A 20566-nucleotide genomic window follows, 5' to 3' on the forward strand; every position below is an offset into this window, starting at 1 on the left:
CTCTGTATGTGTCTTCCTCACTGGAGCAGTGCCAGTGCCTTTGGAAGCCCTACACTCTGATCCCTGCTTCCTCAGCTCAACAGAACTGTCATTCACTACTTTGGCTTCAGCTGTGGTCAGAAAATTCTTGGCCCAGATAAAAAGCCAAGGAAATCAAGACTCCTACCTCATGAATTTTCTTTCTGTCAAGGATCGCAGTCTTGGACTGCCTGTGGTCCAGTGCCTCCAATATTTTGTCCAGTTTTATAGTTGTTATGGAGAGGGGCTAGTCTAGTATTAGTTACTTGCCATGGCTGGAAACAGAGATTCCTATAACTTAAATTTAGTAAATATTATAAAATATTAAAGAATCACAATATACCCAGGAGAGAGGATAGAGGAAAATGAGGTGAGAAAAATGGAAGGAGTAGGGATTGCGTAGAGACAATGGTAGGAAGTTAGATACTCGTCCCCCACTTCTTAGTTTTCAGCACATTAAGTAATATAATTTTAACAAATATTTATTAGATGTGATCTGGGCCGGGTACTGTGGTGACAATTAATAAAGGTTAACAAGGTCCCATTCAAATCTCAATGAATGAGAGGAAAGGCTTAGTAGAGGAAATATACTCACATAAACACAATCACAATAAAATATATATTGGGGGTTCAGATTGCAATTTGCATAAAGTTTTATTGAGCACAAGGACATGAATTCTGTTTGATCAGGAAATGTTTCACAGAGGAAGTGATCTTTGAATTTGACTTTGAATGATGGGTAAGAGTTTATTTGTTATAGGCGTGTTGGGGAAGGAGGGCAGGTTGTCGGATACAGCACGTCAGACAAAGTGAACAGCGTGAAGAGCGTTTGAATACCTCAGGGACCGTTTTTACCTTTGTGCCAACAATGGAAAAGAAGCTTGCTGTGTAAATCAGGATTTCAGTAGGGATTCACAACCACCCGCCTGTTAAAAGTACTACATTAATCACTTGCATAGGGACAAGGTACAGGGAAATTACTCAGCATTACCTCTCAAAATTTTTCATTAAAATTTCCTTTACTTGGGAACCTGATTATACAGGCCATTCTCCTGCAGACTCATTCCAAGTTGCATTGAAAATACTCAGTGCACTTGTATCTCCCCTCTGGGGGTAGAGTGGGAAAGCAAGGAACCATATCTTTTTTTTTTTTTTTTTTTTTGCGGTACGCGGGCCTCTCACTGTCGTGGCCTCTCCCGTTGCGGGGCACAGGCTCCGGATGCGCAGGCTCAGCGGCCATGGCTCACGGGCCCAGCCGCTCCGCGGCATATGGGATCCTCCCAGACCGGGGCACGAACCCGTATCCCCTGCATCGGCAGGCGGACTCTCAACCACTGCGCCACCAGGGAGGCCCAAGAACCATATCTTTTTAAGAACCAGTGAAATGAGCAGAGAATTCGCTCTCGATATTTGATTTATTGGCTAAAGCCATTTGAATGCAGGGGTGGTCAATTAGTCTGTAAGTTCGTCAGCTCAGGGAGACTGGGTCACAGCCTTCACTTACTGTCCATTTGATCCATCAATTTTTATCTTAGTAATACTCATTAGTGGATCTGAAATACTTAATATACCACCTCTTCACACGCATTCCCGCCCCTCTCCTTTCCCCTGCGTTTTCTCTGCCTTTTCCCTTCCTTTTTTCCTCCCTTCCTTCCTCCCTCCCTTCTTTTCTTCCTTGACCCTTGAAGAAATATCTTGGCAGACTGTAGAAAAGTATAGAATTATATACAACATTCATCCCTGAAGTTAAATATCACTGTCAACTCCTTCAATAAATTAAGCCTTGATTACTTGCTGTTTAAAATCGAGTAAACCGAATGCATGGTGAATGCCAGTTACTCTGAAGGCCGTACGTAGGTAGGAGAACCTGTAGTATTTCCTGTGCATCTCTGTGCTCTCAAAGCCAGTGGTTCCTTTTTTCTTTTCTGAGTATGATTATACAGCTGAAACTGGGGGAAATAGCACACCTGAACTTCCTCATTTTCTTCTTTTTATTCATCATCAAGTATAATAGTTTATTCTCCTCCAAAACCTGTCAGTCAAAGACCTGTGTCTACTCCTGGATCCTAGATTTATGTTATTACTGGATACAATTGAAGATACATTAAGAATGCATTGAAACCAGACTTTCTTTGGAAAATATCTCAGACTTGGAGGGCATTTGGAGTGGGCTGGTTAGTGACTAGAGAGTCTGAAGGACTGAAGAGGTCAAATTGAAACTGTTAAAGTAGAACAGTTAGTAGTTATTTAGGACATAAACTTATCCAGGTACTATCTAAATATTTCATATGAATGATCTAATTTATTCCTCACATTTATGCTCTGCTTTTCTTACACTTTTCTGTTCTATTTCAAAGCATAATGATGATCACTACCATTTACTGAGCACGTAGCACGTCCAAGTCCTTTAATTGCATTATCTCTGACGCTTGGGTGTACACTCAAGGATAGTTACAACTCCATTTTAGAGATGAGGGTCAGAGAGGTGAAGCAACTTGCCTAAGCTTGTACAGTTTGTCATTGTTTGAGCTGGGCATTGATTCAAGGTCACTCTGATCCCTGGGTCTCATCTCCTATTTTTCACCCTGTGGCTCAGTACCAGCTTTGTCATTTCTCATAAATTCATGCTTTGACAAAAACCATTTTGAAAGAAGGGTACAAAAAGAAGAACAGAACTGAATTATTGCTAGGCCTCCCCCTGTGATTTCTGCAGTTGAGCCTAATTTTTAATGTTTATGATAATTTGCATGGATTAAAAAAATTATAGCACTTCCATGAACCAAAAAGTCGCGATTATATGTAACAAATTCCACTACACAGCTTAGGTTTACTATTTAGTAATTGTTTTTGCCTTTGAGACCAAAAACTTTGTTTTGAAAGGAAATCATTCTTTGAACATCCCCGAATGGCCTATTGAAAATCAAGTATCTTGGCAAAAATTAATGAAGTGTATATTACCGAATGTCTGGTAAATGTAGTATAATATTTTTTATTTCCTCTCTTGTGATCTGTTTCTTTTCACAGTGTGCTTGGAAGACTATACAGGTGAATCTGGGACTTTCACTTCTCCAAACTTCCCCAGTAATTATCCCAACAACTTAGAATGCATTTATAGGATCACAGTGAAAACCAGCCAACAGATTGCATTGCACTTCACAAACTTCTCCTTGGAGGAGGCCATTGGTGGAATATGTATAGCAGATTATGTGGAAATCAAGTGAGCACCTTTATTTCATCATAATCTTTTTCATTATTTATTTTCATTCATAATCTTTCTTGGAAAGGTTAAGGAAAAAATATAGAAATTTTCTGTAAAGCTCCTTTTTGTGCTCTTTCTTGCAAGATATAAAGTTTGTCATTCTATACTGCTGAACTGAATGAATAAGCATTTTCAGAACTCTAATGGAAAACTGATGAACTCATAAAAGTGCTAACAAAAGATCAAGATGAAAAAAAAATTAATTACCTGGGACTGAGTGAACTGATGAGGATGATTATAATTTTTGTGACTTTCTGTTTGAATAAAAATAAATAAATAAATAAATAATAAAGTTTATCATTTGGAACCTGGCTTAACAGTAGGAAAACAGAAAATTGCATAAGATTCGGTGGTTATTAGGAAGTGATTATTTTATTGGGAATATTTAAAAATAAACTCTGAATTTTATTTGGGCAGAGTAAACAGATATACTACTGGTCTGAAATTAGATACTTGCAATTCAGGTACTGAATACCTACTTTATGTAAAATCAATTTAAATTTTAGGCTGTTTACTGTCCATTTAGTCTAATTTGTTATAAAAATCATGGTAAGATAAAGTTTTCACAAAGTTTTTTTGTGTTCAGATAATAAATTCTAGGCTTGTGAATTTCAGTGCAAGGCTTTTTTCTTTAATTCTTTAGTGCTTTGAAAGAATGGGTTTTAAAAGTTACATTTGCAGTAAAGGTGAGTTAAGTTATACATTAATATCTCCCCAAATCATTACATTGAGTTAAATTAGACTAATCAATTTGGTGTGCATCTGTGTTAAATTTTTTATTTGGCATTTCAAAAGCCTAGAATCGTATACTATTTTACAGTAAGTTTTGTTCTATGATGTAAAGTAAGATACTAAAACAATAAAGCATTATCATACCATGTAATGCTAAAACAACGTAATTTTCAGCAATCATTGGACTTTAATGTTGAGTGAATATTTTTTTTCTAGGCTTGAAAAAGCTATAGATTATAAACTAGATTTAAGACCCCAAAAGTTCTTGGGGAAAGAATTATTTTCAAAATTTTGCTTAACTATGTCAAATATATTAAATTTTGAAAATTTTCAAATGAGAAGAAAAACATTTACGTTTTCTCTGTAAAATTAAGCAACATTTGTTTCTACTGTTAATAATTATGGTTTCTTTATCCTTTGTTCTCTGACCCATTTGCCAGATGCTTTATTTGAGAGGGAGAAGATTAAACACTTTTTCTCCATTTGCAACTGGTTATATAAAATGTCATGCCAACCATACATGATGGTTATTCTATGTTATTATTCATATATTATTTAATGAAGTGAAAAATTGAAATTGTTTTTAGAATATTTGAGAGAGAGGTTGACTGACAAACTGATCTGTTTTTGATCTCAAAGTTCAATTAACGTTCAATGTTTATATCGTAATATTATCAATACCCTAACAAATGATCACATCTGTATTTTGTCACAGGAATGGAGGCTATGAAACTTCACCACCCCTGGGGCAATACTGTGGCTCAAATCCACCTCCACGAATCATCTCCCACAGTAACAAACTATGGTTAAAATTTAAGAGTGACGTCGTTGGCTCAGGGCCTGGATTCTCGGCTTACTGGGATGGGTCATTAACAGGTAAATGGCCAAGACTTGTCTTTTATTGGAGAGTCCAGTCTAACTGGCATCTTGATTGTTGCATTGCTGTGCTCTTATCTATTTTTTTTCCAGCTGTATTTTGTCAGTACTATTTATAATAAACTTCAACATTGTGAATAGTTCTGAATTAACAGTAGCCGTTTTGTTTTTATTTTTATTTTTGAAGGACAAAGTAAGGGAAAATGTTCTAGTTCCCTGGTATAGTTCATCAAGCTGTCCATCTTGGGTAGGAAAAGGAAAGTACATTGATGTGAATTAGGGTTACAGGCTAGCTACTGCTTGGTGGTGCAGTTTTGTTTTGCAACTTGGTTTAAAGGGGAGCAACAGTAGCACCAGTTTGATATAGACAAGAAGATGCAGTTTTACCAGAAAGAAAAGGACGTGTGTCCTCCCATGTCTCTCTCCCGTAGGTTGTGGAGGCAACCTCACCACTCCCACCGGCGTGTTCACATCTCCCAACTACCCGATGCCCTACCACCACAGCTCCCAATGCCACTGGTGGTTGAAATCCAGCCACGGCAGTCCGTTTGAACTGGAATTTGAAGACTTCCATTTGGAGTATCATCCAAACTGCACTTCAGATTATCTGGCCGTATGTATAAAGTTTCACTTGTAGCCTTCACTGCTTCCATCTGGCCCAACACACCTTAATGCATCATTTTTTATTTTTGAGATTCGGGAAAGGGGAACATTTAAACAAAAGATCCATATTAAAAACTTAAACAGAATAAACAATTAAAAGAAAATTTGATGAAAATAGCCTTCTAAGTACAGCATATATTAATGAATGTCTTGGTACACTAAGTACTTAAAATATCAATATATTAAATATGCACTGTTAAGATATGGTTAAAATCTCCTGAGAGGGGTTGTGAGATTTATCATAATTATTATCTACATAATTTCTATATATACACTGAAAACTAGCAATCTAGAGGATGTATTAGAGGGTGAATTAGAGAAGATATTTGAAGTCATCGAAACAGGACTTTTTGTAGTATCAGCAAGTCACCCTCGTCCACTGAAAAACCATCTAAATAAAAAATGTATTAAAGTGCAATAAATTATAAACTATGAACTAAAAAAGCAAGGAACACTACTGATAATAGCTATGGTCTCCAAAACATGTAATAATCCTTCATTTTCAATCTTTACATTTCAACCTGGGTTCTGAGTTCATGGCTCAAGTTTATAGACATTTAAATATAATTTTAAAAGATATTTTGATTCAGGACTCTTCTTTTGTCATATCATTTTGTATTTCTTCCCCACTTCTTAAGAAATACAGTGTCCTTTAGATAGTGTTTATAGCCATAATCATCTGACATTTAAAACGTTTTCTTAAAGGTATATGATGGGCCAAGTACCAGCTCTCATCTGGTAACTCAGCTTTGTGGGAATGAGAAACCGCCTGTCATCCGTTCTAGTGGAGACAGCATGTCTTTAAAACTGAGGACAGATGAAGGTCAGCAAGGACGTGGCTTCCTGCTTAAATACCACCAGAGTAAGTGTGTGTGCCAGTTGCTTGGTGCCTATAGTGGGTCTTCAATCTCTGGATGAATGAAGCAAATTGAAATAAGTATAAACTATTGGTTTGAGCAACTGAAAGAAATCTTACCTCCTTATGAAAAAAAAATTTAACTCTATCTGAGGGAGAAATGCTTACGTCTTGAATTTAATGTCGTGCAACTAAAGCACGTGGTAAGCTACAGAAACTTGGAAGGGGAATATGCTGAGACAGTCGCAATTCAGCTAAAGATCAGTGTAACAGGTTAACAGCTAATGGGTTTTCATTTGGATTAAACATTACAATCTTCTAATTAGACATTATTCCATTGTACCGAAGTGTATCAAACACTATTGTTTTTGTCTTCTATCTCAAAAGGTACTTAAATTTTATTAAGGGAGACTATGCTTATGAATCATATGTGAAGTAGGCACATTCTTTGCTGTGGAAAAATCTGGTCATTGTAGAGATGCCGTTTTAAAATCTGCTTTCCCTTGAGGCATGATGGTGGAACTAAAGGAGTATTGAACAAAGAGTCAAGGGTTCCAGGTGTTTGTCCTGACCCCCAAGTCCCTCGGAAGTTCACTTGTTTTCTCTGGGGTTGCATGACTTTCTCATAAAAAAAGATTACATTAGTTGATCAGGAAATCTCCCTTCTAGCACTAGAATTAAATCCTTCCTAAATTTAGTTTCAAAATGAAAATTCAAGAAAATAAGTTTTCCTTTAATTTATGTTATTTAATAAACACTTCATTTGTGTTTTAAAAAGTAGAGTTTGTTGCCCCACCAAAGCTAAATTTATCAATAATTTTGGCACAATTACCTAAAAATGGAATGAAAATTATAAGATCATAATCTGAATACGCAGATTATGCCCTTTGGATTAGTTGAAAGAGTATTAATATTTAACCTTGAAATGTATGAATTTGAAGGCTCACATTCACTTACTTCTGGGAGTTAGGCTACATTCTAGGTAGTTTTGAATATTGAGTTTTAATGATATATGGCTTTGTTCTTCAGAAATTCATCGTTAGTATATGAAAATCTCTCCCCAGTTTTATCAAGGGATGTATCTGTTTGGTTGAGCATATAATCATTCTCTAATATTATTATTGCTGTGATAATTTGTTTCTTGATTATAGTCATGTTGATTATTAAAGGTCCCTTTCTTTTCTTTGTATTCCTGTGATATTTTGTTTTTCTCTAATAATGTCAGAACACTGAAGGAGTAACGTAGTGCACATGGATATAGGTCCTTAACGGTAGAATCAGAGCTAACCGGTGAGATTTTCTGTGCAATCTGCTATTTGAAATTGGAGGTTTGCAGATAGTATAATGTCTGAGCACTGGGAGACAACCCATAGGGTTTAATGGAATATATTTTCCCCTGCCCTGTTTTGTAGTCATTGAGGCCCATGGTACCTACCTGCCTAATAGTTGTGACTTCTCGCAGGCATCCAAAACAACAAAATTCTTCTTTAGAAAACCTTGGTGGGCAAAAATGTGACCTAAATATTTTTAAGAAGAAAGAGTTTTATTCCCTTGTTCCAGCAAAGGAAGATTTTGAAGACCCACAAATGTAGGCTTGTCCATACCAAAGCTTACAAATGATGTCCCAGCCACCAGTGGAGAAGCAGTGTAGTAGAAACTCATCTAGGAACCACGTTTTTCAGAGACAACGTTTTCGATGTAGTATTTATTTTCCCATTCTCTTTTATTGCACATCATACAATATGAAAAAGACTCCAGAAGAGGCCTGCACAGGCCTTATTCAAGCCATTTAGTTTGGCGGAATTTGGCACTGACTCCCAGGACTACCCCGTACCTAGAAGTCACTAGCATGGTTTTGTTGAAAATTCAGCTGAAGGAAATGCCACCACTGGCTTGAAGACTTTTTTCAGAATTTAGTGCTTTTATTTCTTCTTCAAATCCTTTACATGGCTTCTGTTCGTTTGATACTTCCTGATGACTAACTGGAGGAATAGCAGAGTCTTTATTATGGATTTCATGCTGACTTTTGAAGGTTCAACAAAGCCATGTTGTTATTCATTTTTAGCCCTCACATAGGACTTTGTGTTTTTAAACTGTTGAATTTAAAGGCCAAGATTTCTGTCCCTTCCAAATGCTAGTTAGAAAAACAGAAGCATGGAATGTTTAATACGCTTTTCTAAACAAACAAATGAGACCGATGTCTGAGTCGTGCTAAGCTATTCTGCTCTGCCCCGACTCACAGGAATTTGATGCCTATTTTAACGCAGGCAATTTTAAGGACAATTTAAGGCTTATGAATTCACTTAAGTATTATTTCACATGTGTTCTAAATGGAAACCGTTTCTCTATAAAGATGCGGCACCAACCACATGTGTATTTATGCATGTATGTGTGCGTGTGTCTGCATATATACACACACTCACATACATATAGGTTTCTTTTTTTTATAAATTTACTTATTTTTTGTTTTCATTTTTGGCTGCGTCGGGTCTTTGTTGCTGCGCGCGGGCTTTCTCTAGTTGCGGTGAGTGGTGGCTACTCTTCCTTGTGGGGCACGGGCTTCTCATTGCAGTGGCTTCTCTCGTTGCGGAGCACGGGCTCTAGGCGTGCGGGCTCAGTAGTTGTGGCATGCCGGCTCAGTAGTTGTGGGCTCGCGGGCTCTAGAGCTCAGGCTCAGTAGTTGTGGCGCATGGACTTAGCTGCTCTGCGGCATGTGGGATCTTCCCGGGCCAGGGCTCGAACCTGTGTCCCCTGCATTGGCAGGCGGATTCTTAACCACTGCACCACCAGGGAAGCCCCATAGGTTTCTTTTTAACCTAGCTGTTTTCCTAAAGGAAAATCTCACACACATCTTGGAGCAATTATGATATATATGACTGTGGTTCTTAACAATCATTATTTTTTCCAGCGTGTGAGAACGTGGTGATTGTGAATCGGACCTATGGCATCTTAGAGAGTATACATTATCCAAATCCCTATTCCGTCAATCAGCGTTGCAACTGGACCATCCAAGCAACAACTGGAAACACTGTGAATTATACGTTTTTAGCCTTTGAATTGGAACCTCACCCAAACTGCTACACCGACTACTTAGAGGTATGTGTTCTGAAGCTAAATAAATCTCTGCATTTTCAGCTCAAGTTAGCAAGCCAAGATAAAAGTCATCATGCTTCATAGAACCGAATCTGTCACTCTGCCTACATGTCTATAGTATGCCAAATACCCATGGTATTTGAACAGGTATATTTCATGTCTCTTTCACTGCATCATCTTGATAGTAAGGATATTTAATCTACTAAATTATATTCACAAATAACTGTGTTTTTAGGTTTCAGTGTAACTTCTGGACTGAGTAATCTCGTATTGCTTAAATAATGCAGAAGGAGAAGAATAGCTTCTGGTTTTTGTTGGTTGTTTAAATGTTTGTTCTCTGTAAACAAAGAATCAGAAAGTATTTAAGTATCATGGCTTTATTTAACACTTAATTTACCTGATACTGGGAATCATGATTTTTATTCTTGTTTTTTATTTTTAAACTTAAGTTCATTTAATTTTTCTTTTTGTAAAATGGAAGTTTCTATTTGTTACAATAATGACCACCAATAACATTTATTGAACTTTCCATATACAATGCTATGTGATAAAAGTTGCTTGAGAATTAGGTAACCCAAAATATGAGGTAATCTGCTACTTTTATGATAAAATATTTTATTTACCAAAGCTTTTTTGCTAACTTGCATATGCAACTTTGTAGAGATATAGATTGAACAAGTAGGCAGCTACTTACTTTACTTTACAAATGTAGTTATACATTCATATATAAAATTATATATTTTATAAACTATTATATTAGTTTAGAATATTATTTTCCACTTTCACACTTCATGAAACAATTTTACTCAGGCTATTTACATATATTTTGCCATCTAGTTTTCATCATTAATAAAATCACTTTTTGAGTCCTCTAACACATCATCTTTTATCTCCGTCTACATTGCTAATATATAATACTTCTGAATCCACGTATGATGTTTTCACTAGAAATCTTTTCTGAAGAGACCAGTACCCACTGTGATAACATTAGGACATTTCCCCTCAACCCATCTATCCACAACACAGTTGTTTAGTGTGTTTCTCTTTAAGATGGTCAGTGATTTTTGGAAGTCTTGCTTGCAAAGGCTTCCAACGTTCAGCACATGTAACTTTGAGGCCATATTCCCAGGGAAAAAACCATTATCTTTGTAAAAGTTTCTTAACCCTCTTTTTTACCAATTCTTTAAAACAAACTAGCATTGATCGAGGTCATTTGAGATTGACATATTTTTTCCAAACTGTACTTTTGTTCAAAACAAAGAAGAGAAAGCTTCCCATACTTTGAGAGACTTTGTGAGGTGCCGAATTTATGGATTCCCTTGTTTTTGAAGGATACTTTCTTTGGGTAAAAAAAAATTCTTGCTTTATATTTAGAAAAACTCAGTATGGTAGAAATAGTAAGCATAGTGTTTACCCATCAGAAAGTTATATTTATTAGTATTCAAAGAAAATATGAGACAACGTAAAACAAACATAAAACAAGCATGAAACTGGCAGTGGTTTTAAAGTCTCCTTTCCTTGATCTAGTGCTCAGGTGGTCTTCACAAGCTTAACAAAGGCATGTTTGTCTCATTCCTTTACCTGGAGTGATCACCGTTTTCTTTTCTTCACATGGTGAGACACTGTCCATTCTTTAGGGAAAATAAGGCACAGGTTGCTTTCAAAGCCACGTGTTCATACCACAAACCCAGCAGTCTATCATATCATGTTTGTACTTCTGTGACTGTGTCCACATGCCCTACTGGACCATGAGCTTTCTGAAGGTGTGAGCTGTCTCTGATTAACTTTGTAACCCAGGCACTGATTACAGAGTTGGGATCTTATAGGGGTTCAGTAAGTTCAGGTTAAACTGAATATCGCAGTCATATTTTAGCATCAGCTTAAGGAGAGCTATTAATTAATGAGAAAGCACTGAATTCCAAACTGGCCTTTTTGTATAATCTCTACACAGTCACTGCAATTCAGCCATTTCAAGCACAACCCAAAATACAATTCGTGGGCGTGAAGAGTGTTGCACATTTAACAATCTGCTGGGTGCCTTATTTGATAAAGCACAGTGGAGAGAGCGGGGCGGGGAGGAAGCTTTTGAACTGGGTTTGAAAGGAGGCTTTGGCAGAAAGAATGGGGAGGAACTGAGCTGAAACCTTTCCAGGGACCGTACTCCAGCTCTTTGGACTTACTTGAGGGTGGAATGGTAACAAAAAGGCCCATCAGATAATTTTTGGAAGTGCTCGAAAACTGTCAAATGAAAAATACTTGTTCCAACAATGGCCGAGCCACTAATCAGAGGCCGTCCACAGATGATGTGTATCTTAAGCAACATTGATGGTGAAAGCAGCAAAAACACAGAATGAGAACCAGAAGTTCAGCAAAGCCTTCCAAAGAATCACACTGTTGCCAGAGAGAGGAGAGGTTTTCCATTTCTTTAAGCCAAGGGGCAAGACCAGAGCAACCTCTACAATGGCTGGTTTATGATGGAAATTTTAAAAGCACAAATAACCACTTAAGGAGAGAAAACCCACAAACACAAAGCCTAGTTTTCATTATTTTAATAACTTCTAGTTCAAGGGTTTTTTCAAGTGACTTAGCCAAGACCAAAGTGAGTAGCTATTACTGCAGCCAGAATTGAGTTATTTTGAATTAACAGAATTGAAACTATGAAAGGACTTGATTAGGTGCTGGTTGGACACTGTGCCCAGCCTTGCTGAGAGGTGTGGGTTGGTAAAGATCCCACTGGGAAGCGAATCCATCCTTTATTACTTTGTCCTCTGGGCAAAATGAAATGATTCAGATTTAGAAATAAAATACTCAGTGGGAGGAAGGGTCATTTGCTTAAAGGAGTAAGACCATGTTGCCCATGCAATTTGGGAAAGTCAACCTTAAGGATTTCTTTTGTATTTTATAACTTGATTTCACTTTTTCATTTTTATTTTGAGTCTGAGGCTCTATGTGGAAGAAGAGATTTTTCATAGGTATTGAATATACAGACAAAAGTGACGGATTTGGGAGAAATCAGCACAGAGAGGTACAGGAAATCCAGAGCCAGTGTTAGGTCATCTGGGAGCATGTGGGTGGGGAGAAGAGGAAGGAGGAAACCTACGAGGTTGTGGTATCATGGAAGCTGAGGGGAGAGACTGTGACACAGGTAACAAGGAGAAATGCTCCCAGGAAGTCCAGAAAGATCAGCTCTCGTGGGATACCCTCCTCTTCGTGTTCTCTTGTATGTCAGGGTCTCTTAAAATGTGGCACTGGATTGGATTCAACACTCCCGCTAACCTGGCATTGGACCATATTATCTGGTTCTTGTGCTCTGGTATTGTAGGTTTGTTGTTAGCCAAGTCGTAATGTTGGATGATATTAAACACCTGTAATCTCCAGGTTACTTTTACATGAATGGCAATGGCTTCATAGCCAAACATAGGATATTGTTTCTATTAAATTATATTTCACTATTTTGCCTTAGAATTCCATCTCATCATGATTCCTCTAAATCCTGATTCTCTGGTCTTTAGAGCATTATTCATTTGCATATAAACTCATTGGCCATTGGCCTATGACTTCTCCAAAAATAATTGATAAAAATATCAAAAAGACGCTACCTGTTTCAAATACTCTAAAATGATAGGTTTCTTGGATTAAAATGCATCTGTTATTGAACGTTTTGGGGATAGCACTATTCAAACAACTTGGTAATAATAATAGCTGGTGTTTATTGAACACATTATTTGCCAGGTAATTCTCGCAGCAACCATGTGACGTAGGAAATGTCATTTTCCCATTTGACAGGTGAGGAAACTGAGACAAAGCCAGGTTGTCTGTAGTCACAAAGGTTATAGTAGCGAAGCCAGGCCTTCCACCAGCCTCCGTGGCTGTGGACTGATGCTCTGAGCCGTGACACCACACATACTCCATGCGTGTTCTCTTCCGTAATTGTCACTCTCAGAGGTGACAAGAGGGGGTCTCCATGGAACCCTCAGGTTGACCACTCGAGTGACACTGTCACCAAGAGGAATTCCTGTTATTTAGCGTGACACTTTCATAGGGAAGCAGTGGTCATTGGCTATATCTTTGCTACATGCCGACAACTTACGTCCAGTGTCCAATTTAGAACTTTTCCCGAAATTACCATCAATCTTACTCATCTGTGAGCTTCCAGAATAAATCTTTCCCACATTTTGGAAGTTGAAACATTTTCCCTTCAGACCTCTGGCAGTCCTGCTGTTCTGCCTTATACTCTTGGTTACAGGTACACACTCACACTAACCCATGGAGAGAAGATTAGTGTTTGGGAAAGGGCTGTTCCCCTAAGAAAGGGAGAAACCTCATGCCACGGGATCAACTGAAAAGCCGGGGGAGGGCGGGAACCAAGGGGGCTCAGTAGCCTCTCCTTTCTTTCTCCTTTCTTCTGGCTTTGTTGCTTCTCCCTGCGTACGTATAGTCCATTTCTATCTTTCATCCCCAAAGCTTCCTCTGAGTTTCTTCAACCTCACAGTTTTAGCTTAAATAAGGCTACCCCAGCCATGACACTACGTGACCATGGACCTCAAGTGCTCACAGCCAACTAGACTTTCCCTTGACAAATTACAAGGATGGGTGGCTCATCTTTTTCAGTTTGACAACAAGGCATGGATCTAGCCTGCCTATGGATGAGCGCCCCTCTAGGCGGCCTGACCAGCTCTGACCAGGAGCAGTGAGGCCCAGCCCTCTGGCCTGCATTGCTCACAGTTCACGTCTATGGGAAGAGGCAGAACCTTCCAGCAGGGATGAGGATTCTGCCGGCATGCTAAAGCATTGTTTTGTTCTTTTTTTTTTGGCCGTGCCCTGCGGCTTGTGGGATCTTACTTCTCCAACTAGGGATTGAACCCGGGCCCTCGGCAGTGAAAGTGCGGAGTCCTAACCACTGGACCGCCGGGGAATTCCCCTAAAGTGTTGTTTTGAATTACCCATGAAGCGAGCAAGATTACAAAATTAGTTCTGCAATGACCGCACCTCTCAGTTCAATAGGATGTAATGCACTTAAACCTGGAAAAATTCATGTAAAGGAATTGACTGTCTTATCTTCTAAATTGGATTTCAGTGTTTCTTCTTCCAGTTTCAAAATCATACAAGGACTCTTTCTACTTCATCTTCACCACATTACACTATCTTCTGTAAGCACTGGTCCAACTAACATTTTCATCTTTCTTTTGCCCCAGTCATAGCTTTAAAAAATAGACATATTTTTCTAATTGCACCATATCCCAAAGTTTAGCTAATTTGTATGTGTGCTCATAAAATGGTCAGAAGGGTCCTGGGTAGCCCCATGGGTTTTTTTCTTAGATTGAGTTCTTCTGAGGTTTTCCCTTTTACTGCTCCTCAAATTATTCCTGACTTTGTGGACAGAGTTTAATTTTTTAAGAATTTGTCATTTTTCTTGAATTTCCTTTCCTTTATCTATTATTTTTCTTTGTTCTTTTTAAAAATTTTTAAAAAGATTTTGGCTGTGTTGGGTCTTCATTGATGCATGTGGACTTTCTCTAGTTGTGGTGAGCGGGGGCTATTCTTCGTTGCGGTGCGCGGGCTTCTCACTGTGGTGGCTTCTCTTGTTGCAGGGCACGGGCTCTAGGCATGCAGGCTTCAGTAGCTGCAGCACGCGGGTTCAGTAGTTGCGACACACGGGCCCTAGAGCGTGCAGGCTTCAGTAGTTGTGGCACACGGGCTCAGTAGTTGTGGCTCACTGGCTCTAGAGCACAGGCTCAGTAGTTGTGGCACACGGGCTTAGTTGCTCTGCAGCATGTGGGATCTTCCCGGCCCAGGGATTGCATTGGCAGGCGGATTCTCAACCACTGCGCCACCAGGGAAGTCCCTAATTTTTAATTTTTAAATTGTTTTTGGTCCCTGGGCTCATATCTCCTTGCAAAGTCTCACTCTCTCAAGCCTCAAGCTCATGACTGATGTGTCCCATTATCACAGGCTCTAGGGAAATTGATCACTCTCTCCTAACGTTTTGGTCACTTCTACAGTAACAACCACTTCTCTGCTGGTCAGGATTAGTCCATGAGAGCACTTCTCTTCACTCTTTACTTTCTGACAGAGGACAGCATATAAAGAATTCAGCAAATGCTATGCTTTTTTTAAGAACAAGACACCAGAGGTGTCTGGGAGGTGTCTGGAAAGACATCTGCCCGTTGCCATTCCTGTGTGTCTTTTTGCTCCACTAGTGCTGATATGCTTCCTTTGCAAAAAAAAAAAAAAAGTTTCTGCTGAGGGAGAAGCTGATGGTGGAGGATAAAGCCCCCATAACTGGCTGCTAAATCTGGCTGCCTTCGAGAATCATCTGGGGATCTTGTTAGAAATATGTATTCGCAGACCCCACCCCAGACCCACTCAATCAAAATCCCTGGGAATCCCAACAGAGCAAACCCCATCTAAGCCTTAGTCTAGGAGCTGAGGCCACTGTCTATCGTTCACTTCCACCGTGACAGCACATTTTATTCTCACTTCAAAGCTCTCTCCTGGGAAGCAGTAAGTATTTTAACAGGTATCTTCTTAACATATACCTTCGAGTGCTATTACACGTTTCTTTTTCAGTAGGTCTTACTTTTCCATTGCTACAGCTGAATTATATGCTTTGACTCACCAAGGCCTGGTGATGCTATTATGTTTATCTCATTACATAAAAATGTCAGATTCACTTTACAATGTGTGAATTCTGATTCTAAACTTTCTCCTCCACTTTCTTTATTTGGCATCTTTGCCACTATCATCTTGCATGACATCCTTTCATATCTTTCTGATGCCTTCCCCTCTCCACTGATGTCCGTTTCAAGTCCCCTCAGTTATGTCAGTGACTTCTGTCAAATGCATTTCCCTCTAGTCTTTATAAGATTCACTTCATGTCTTGCCAACTCCTCTTTCTGATGTCATCCTGTTCACCAGATGTTTATATCATTGCTTATTGCACTTCCATGTCCTCCTTTCAGTGACAGAATAAGCCGCTGCTAATGAAAAAAATGGATGAAAACATTACTAATGTCCCTCAGTCTTCCAGTCCTATATCCATGTTGTCTAAGTCTGCAGCCTGAGCAGCATTTTCCATCACTGCAACTGTGCAACATCAGACCCACAGGCTATTGTAATTAGTTAAGGAATACTAGCTGTTTTATGGAGAACTTGGAAATTCTTAGATGCTTAGTACAATACAAGTTTATTTCTCAATCATGTTAGAGACCAATGTAGGTATTCCTTTGCTTTCCACATAGTGATTCAGGAAGCCAGACAAAGGGGAATTTGATTTGGGGAAACCACTTAGCTTTCTCTGCCACAGATGTTTTACAAACAAAGAGACCTAAATTCTAATAAATTTGGGAAATGCTGAATCAAACACAATGTAACAGGATCAGTTGTTTTGTTCTGTTTTTGCTATAGTACTTCCTCAGGCTATTACCATCTACATATGCATCATTCATTCATTTATCCACTCATTCAGTCATTCAAGTATAATTTAGACACATAGGCTGTGGAAATAAAACCGTTCTAGCATCAGTTTTTCTTGTTTTCATGGAGGAGACAGACCTTCATTTATCACACAATACAAAGTTAGTCACAAGCCGTGTGAAGCGCTATCAGGGAATATCATCGGGAGCTCCAGAGACACAAAGCAGGAGGACCCGGCTCATCCGTGGGTCAGAGGACGCATCCCTGGGGACGGGTAACTGAGCAAGGTGTCAGGGAGCTGTAGGGTTCACAAAGGGAAGTTGTGTTTGAGGAACTGTCAAAGGTAAACAAAACCAGACACTAGTCAGAGTTGAAAGAACATGTTTTAATCAGCGTTTTGCTCCTGCAGTAGGGAAGCAGGTCCGGCATGAACTGAGCTGAACTTCAGTTTGTACAGAGATGACCGGGTGTTTCAAAGGGAGAATCAGGGAGCTGGGAGGGGACCCGCGGGGCCTCGAGCAGAGTCAGGGATGTGAAAAACTAGCGAGCGTTGGTCACCATGAGCGTGGTTAGGCCTCTGTGTCTGTATCTGGCAGTGACGGAGGTAAGGATTCAATCCTCTCACAGAGACTGGGAGGCAAGGGGCCTGTCCTTCGTAACGGTTGCATTTCAAAGGAATGGAGTTTAGATCCTTGAGAAAGACACTCTGAGTTGTAGGACATACAAATCTAATATATCTCAAAAGGACAGGAGAAGGACTCACAATTTTAAGCCCTTTTTAGTATGTGCTCCAAGAAAGGGTGGTCAGGGGCCTATCCTCAGGTGTTGGCTGGAACAAACAGTAAATCCTTTAGGCGGCCTTGAGCTTTCTCAGGCAGGCACTTGGAGGGGGGCTGGGGTCATCCTGGGGATGTGACCTTGAGCTGTTAGAAACTACGTTCGTGTTTGTTTCGGTCCTTTAATTTGGGGAGAATAAGTGGATGAAATCATTTGTGCGGAGACTCTGCATTCTTTATAGGCCGAGGTTGAGGCTTAGGAAGGCTCAGAGGAGCTCGGCTCGAGTTCGGTCGAGGAGAACATCTGTCAGAACCGAAGGGACACAGCGTGTCTGAGGCCAAGGCTGAGGCTCCCAGCTGGGCAGGGACCTGCAGGTTAGAGCCCTGTGTGCAGGTTCAGAGTTCCAGTGACCGCTTGGGGCAGCAAGAGATCTTTCCAGAGTGTGAGCAGAGACAGCATGCTGGATTGGCACTTTGCCACACTCTGGCTTCGAGAATAAGTGGGAGGGATAAGAGGAACTTTGGAGATTCAGAAAGAGGATTGCTGCAGTTCAGGGGCGAGATGGCCAGCCCTTCACACAGCTGTGGAGGGAGAACGTGTCAATGACAGGGGATTTGAGAGCACCTGGGGGGTAGAATCAACCGAACTGGACCAACACTGGATGGGGTAGGCATGATAACACAGCGAAAAGAAAGACATCAGGATACAGCGTAATAGAACTGTGTGCAGAGCAACAACCAGGAGAGGAGACACTCAGGGGGACACGAAAGGCAGCATTCCAGATGGGTTCCATCTTGGCCCAGAATTCTAACACCTATTGGACATTTGTAATCCACAGAACATTCTTAGGGAAACATTATTCTAGAGATGTTTTCTAAATTTTTTTCCCCATTTTCTCATACAAAGAAGCAAAATGTTCAAGTTCATGAGAGATTAGAAAATTCTCCTTCACATCTCAAACGTCCCTTTTGAGAATTACAGTAATCATAACACATTTTAAATCAACTATACTCCAATAAAAATTTTTTTAAAAAGATTCACAGTAATCAATGTCTACTATGTGCCAGCCACTCTTATAGACACCTTGATAGATAATTATTGCTTATCTTCAGGATGATTTGGCAATTGGGTGGTTCTGTGGTCATTTACAGGCAGGAGAACTGGGCCTCAGGTAAGCAACAATACGCACGCTAAGATCACACTGGCAGGAGCTGATGGACCCAGGTCGCTCTAACCAGCAGGCTCTGAAGTCCACTTGGGTTCGAAGCTTTGCTCTTTCTCACTAGCTGTGACCTTGGGCACAGAATTTAACCTCTGGCTTCCTCAGCTTCCTCATGTATTAAATGGCAAAAGTACTTACAACTACTCACGAAGTTGTTATAAGATCAAATGAAGCGACCTGCCCAGCTGTCAAGTATGAGTACTCCAGAAACGTTTATTACTCCTCCCCCGTGCTCAGCCCGCAGAGGGGATGACTCCCTCTTGGCCATTCAGATGCTTCCTCTTACCTTTCAGAGCGTTGTCTCTCCATCTCTTGGACAAGTCGTCTCCCTTCCTCGTGACTCTTCGGTTATGAGTGGCCATTCCTCCCTCCTGAGGTCTGACTTCCTCTCCCAGGCACAGCCTGGGTCTGTTTGGCTCCAAAAGTTCAGAGTCTGTTCTCTTTCTCTTCCAAGTGTCCTTCCTCCACCATCCAGCTCTTGGGAGGACTTTGACTTCTTTTATCCTTTTAAAGACTTTGCATCCTCTCTAATAAGCCAAGTGTGCACAGATGTCTGTGTTTGCATCACTGCTGGTCTCATGAAGACACAGCTGATTCTGTACAGATCTCACAAACAATGGCCTCAGTTTCCCGACTTTTTGGTTTAAAGGTAAACCACAGTTGGAAGCGGCTCCAGACCCTGATCTTTCTGTCATTCTTGGGCCGTTCCCTGGAATCTGAACTGCTCAGGCCAGCTCTCTTCTATCTGCAGACTATTGTGGATGCCAATAGTAAACTAAGATTTAGTAACTCACCTTGCTCACTCACTAGAGGATGTCTTGCAGGCACTCAGTCTCCATAATAGAACATGAAATCTTGCTCAGTAGTCTCAGCACCTGTTTAGTTTGGTATAGTATAGACTCTCGAGCCAGGTAGCCTGGGTTTAAACCCGGACTTCACCGCTAACTAGCCAGGAAATGTGGAGCGAGTTATTTAGCTTCTAAGTGGCCCACTTTCCCATCTGTAAAATGGGATAGTCAGTACAAAAGAGTTTTTATATATAAAGAGACTGGCACATAGTAAACACTTACATAATGTCATTATTTGCCCCAGCACCTCAGTTAGGTATAAAGAAATGCCTAAATAGAGAGCATTCAGTTCTTTAGGCTGAGATATAAATAACAGTTCATTTCTCAAGACATTTAATTTTCCTCTTGCTTTCTGTCTACAGCCTGCTTCACTAATGCATTTGCCAGTTCTCACAAAGGGTAAATGATAAATGATAAAGCCAACATTTTGGTCCACTTATTTTATTCCAAGCTCTATTAAGAAATAGAGTGAACAAAATGTTGATTCCATTGAATAACAGGAGTTTTGGGTGTTATCACTGTTACTTAAAAAATTATTTTTGTTACTCTCTGTTATCAGAGAGAATAAGGACTTTGCTTTATTTTTGAATTTAACAATTCTTTTTTTAAAAAAAATAATTACCAATGAAGGAAACAAGAACGATTCTTCTTGAGTTGTTGACGCCTTTCGAAATGTTGACTTACCTCTCTATACCTGTTTCCAGAATTCTAAAGTGGGGATAAAAATGTTATCTGCATTATAGAGCTGCTAGGAATTTTATTTTATTACTTTTAAAAATTAATTAATTTATTTTTTTAATTTTTGG

At 39.7% G+C, this 20566-nt stretch overlaps 1 protein-coding gene across 1 annotated transcript in view; it reads left to right on the top strand.

The window, feature by feature from the left end:
* CUBN (cubilin) overlaps window positions 1–20566 on the top strand; it is a 276297-nt gene that overhangs the window by 60464 nt on the left and 195267 nt on the right. The window contains exons 23-27 of the mRNA XM_081230089.1: window positions 3043–3235; window positions 4725–4885; window positions 5317–5498; window positions 6254–6410; window positions 9313–9500. Of these exons, the coding sequence (XP_081086215.1) occupies window positions 3043–3235; window positions 4725–4885; window positions 5317–5498; window positions 6254–6410; window positions 9313–9500 (881 nt within the window). The remainder of the gene's footprint in view (window positions 1–3042; window positions 3236–4724; window positions 4886–5316; window positions 5499–6253; window positions 6411–9312; window positions 9501–20566) is intronic.

The sequence above is a fragment of the Mesoplodon bidens genome (assembly GCF_964165515.1).
Source record: "Mesoplodon bidens genome assembly, chromosome: 3".
NCBI classification, from domain to species: domain Eukaryota; kingdom Metazoa; phylum Chordata; class Mammalia; order Artiodactyla; family Ziphiidae; genus Mesoplodon; species Mesoplodon bidens.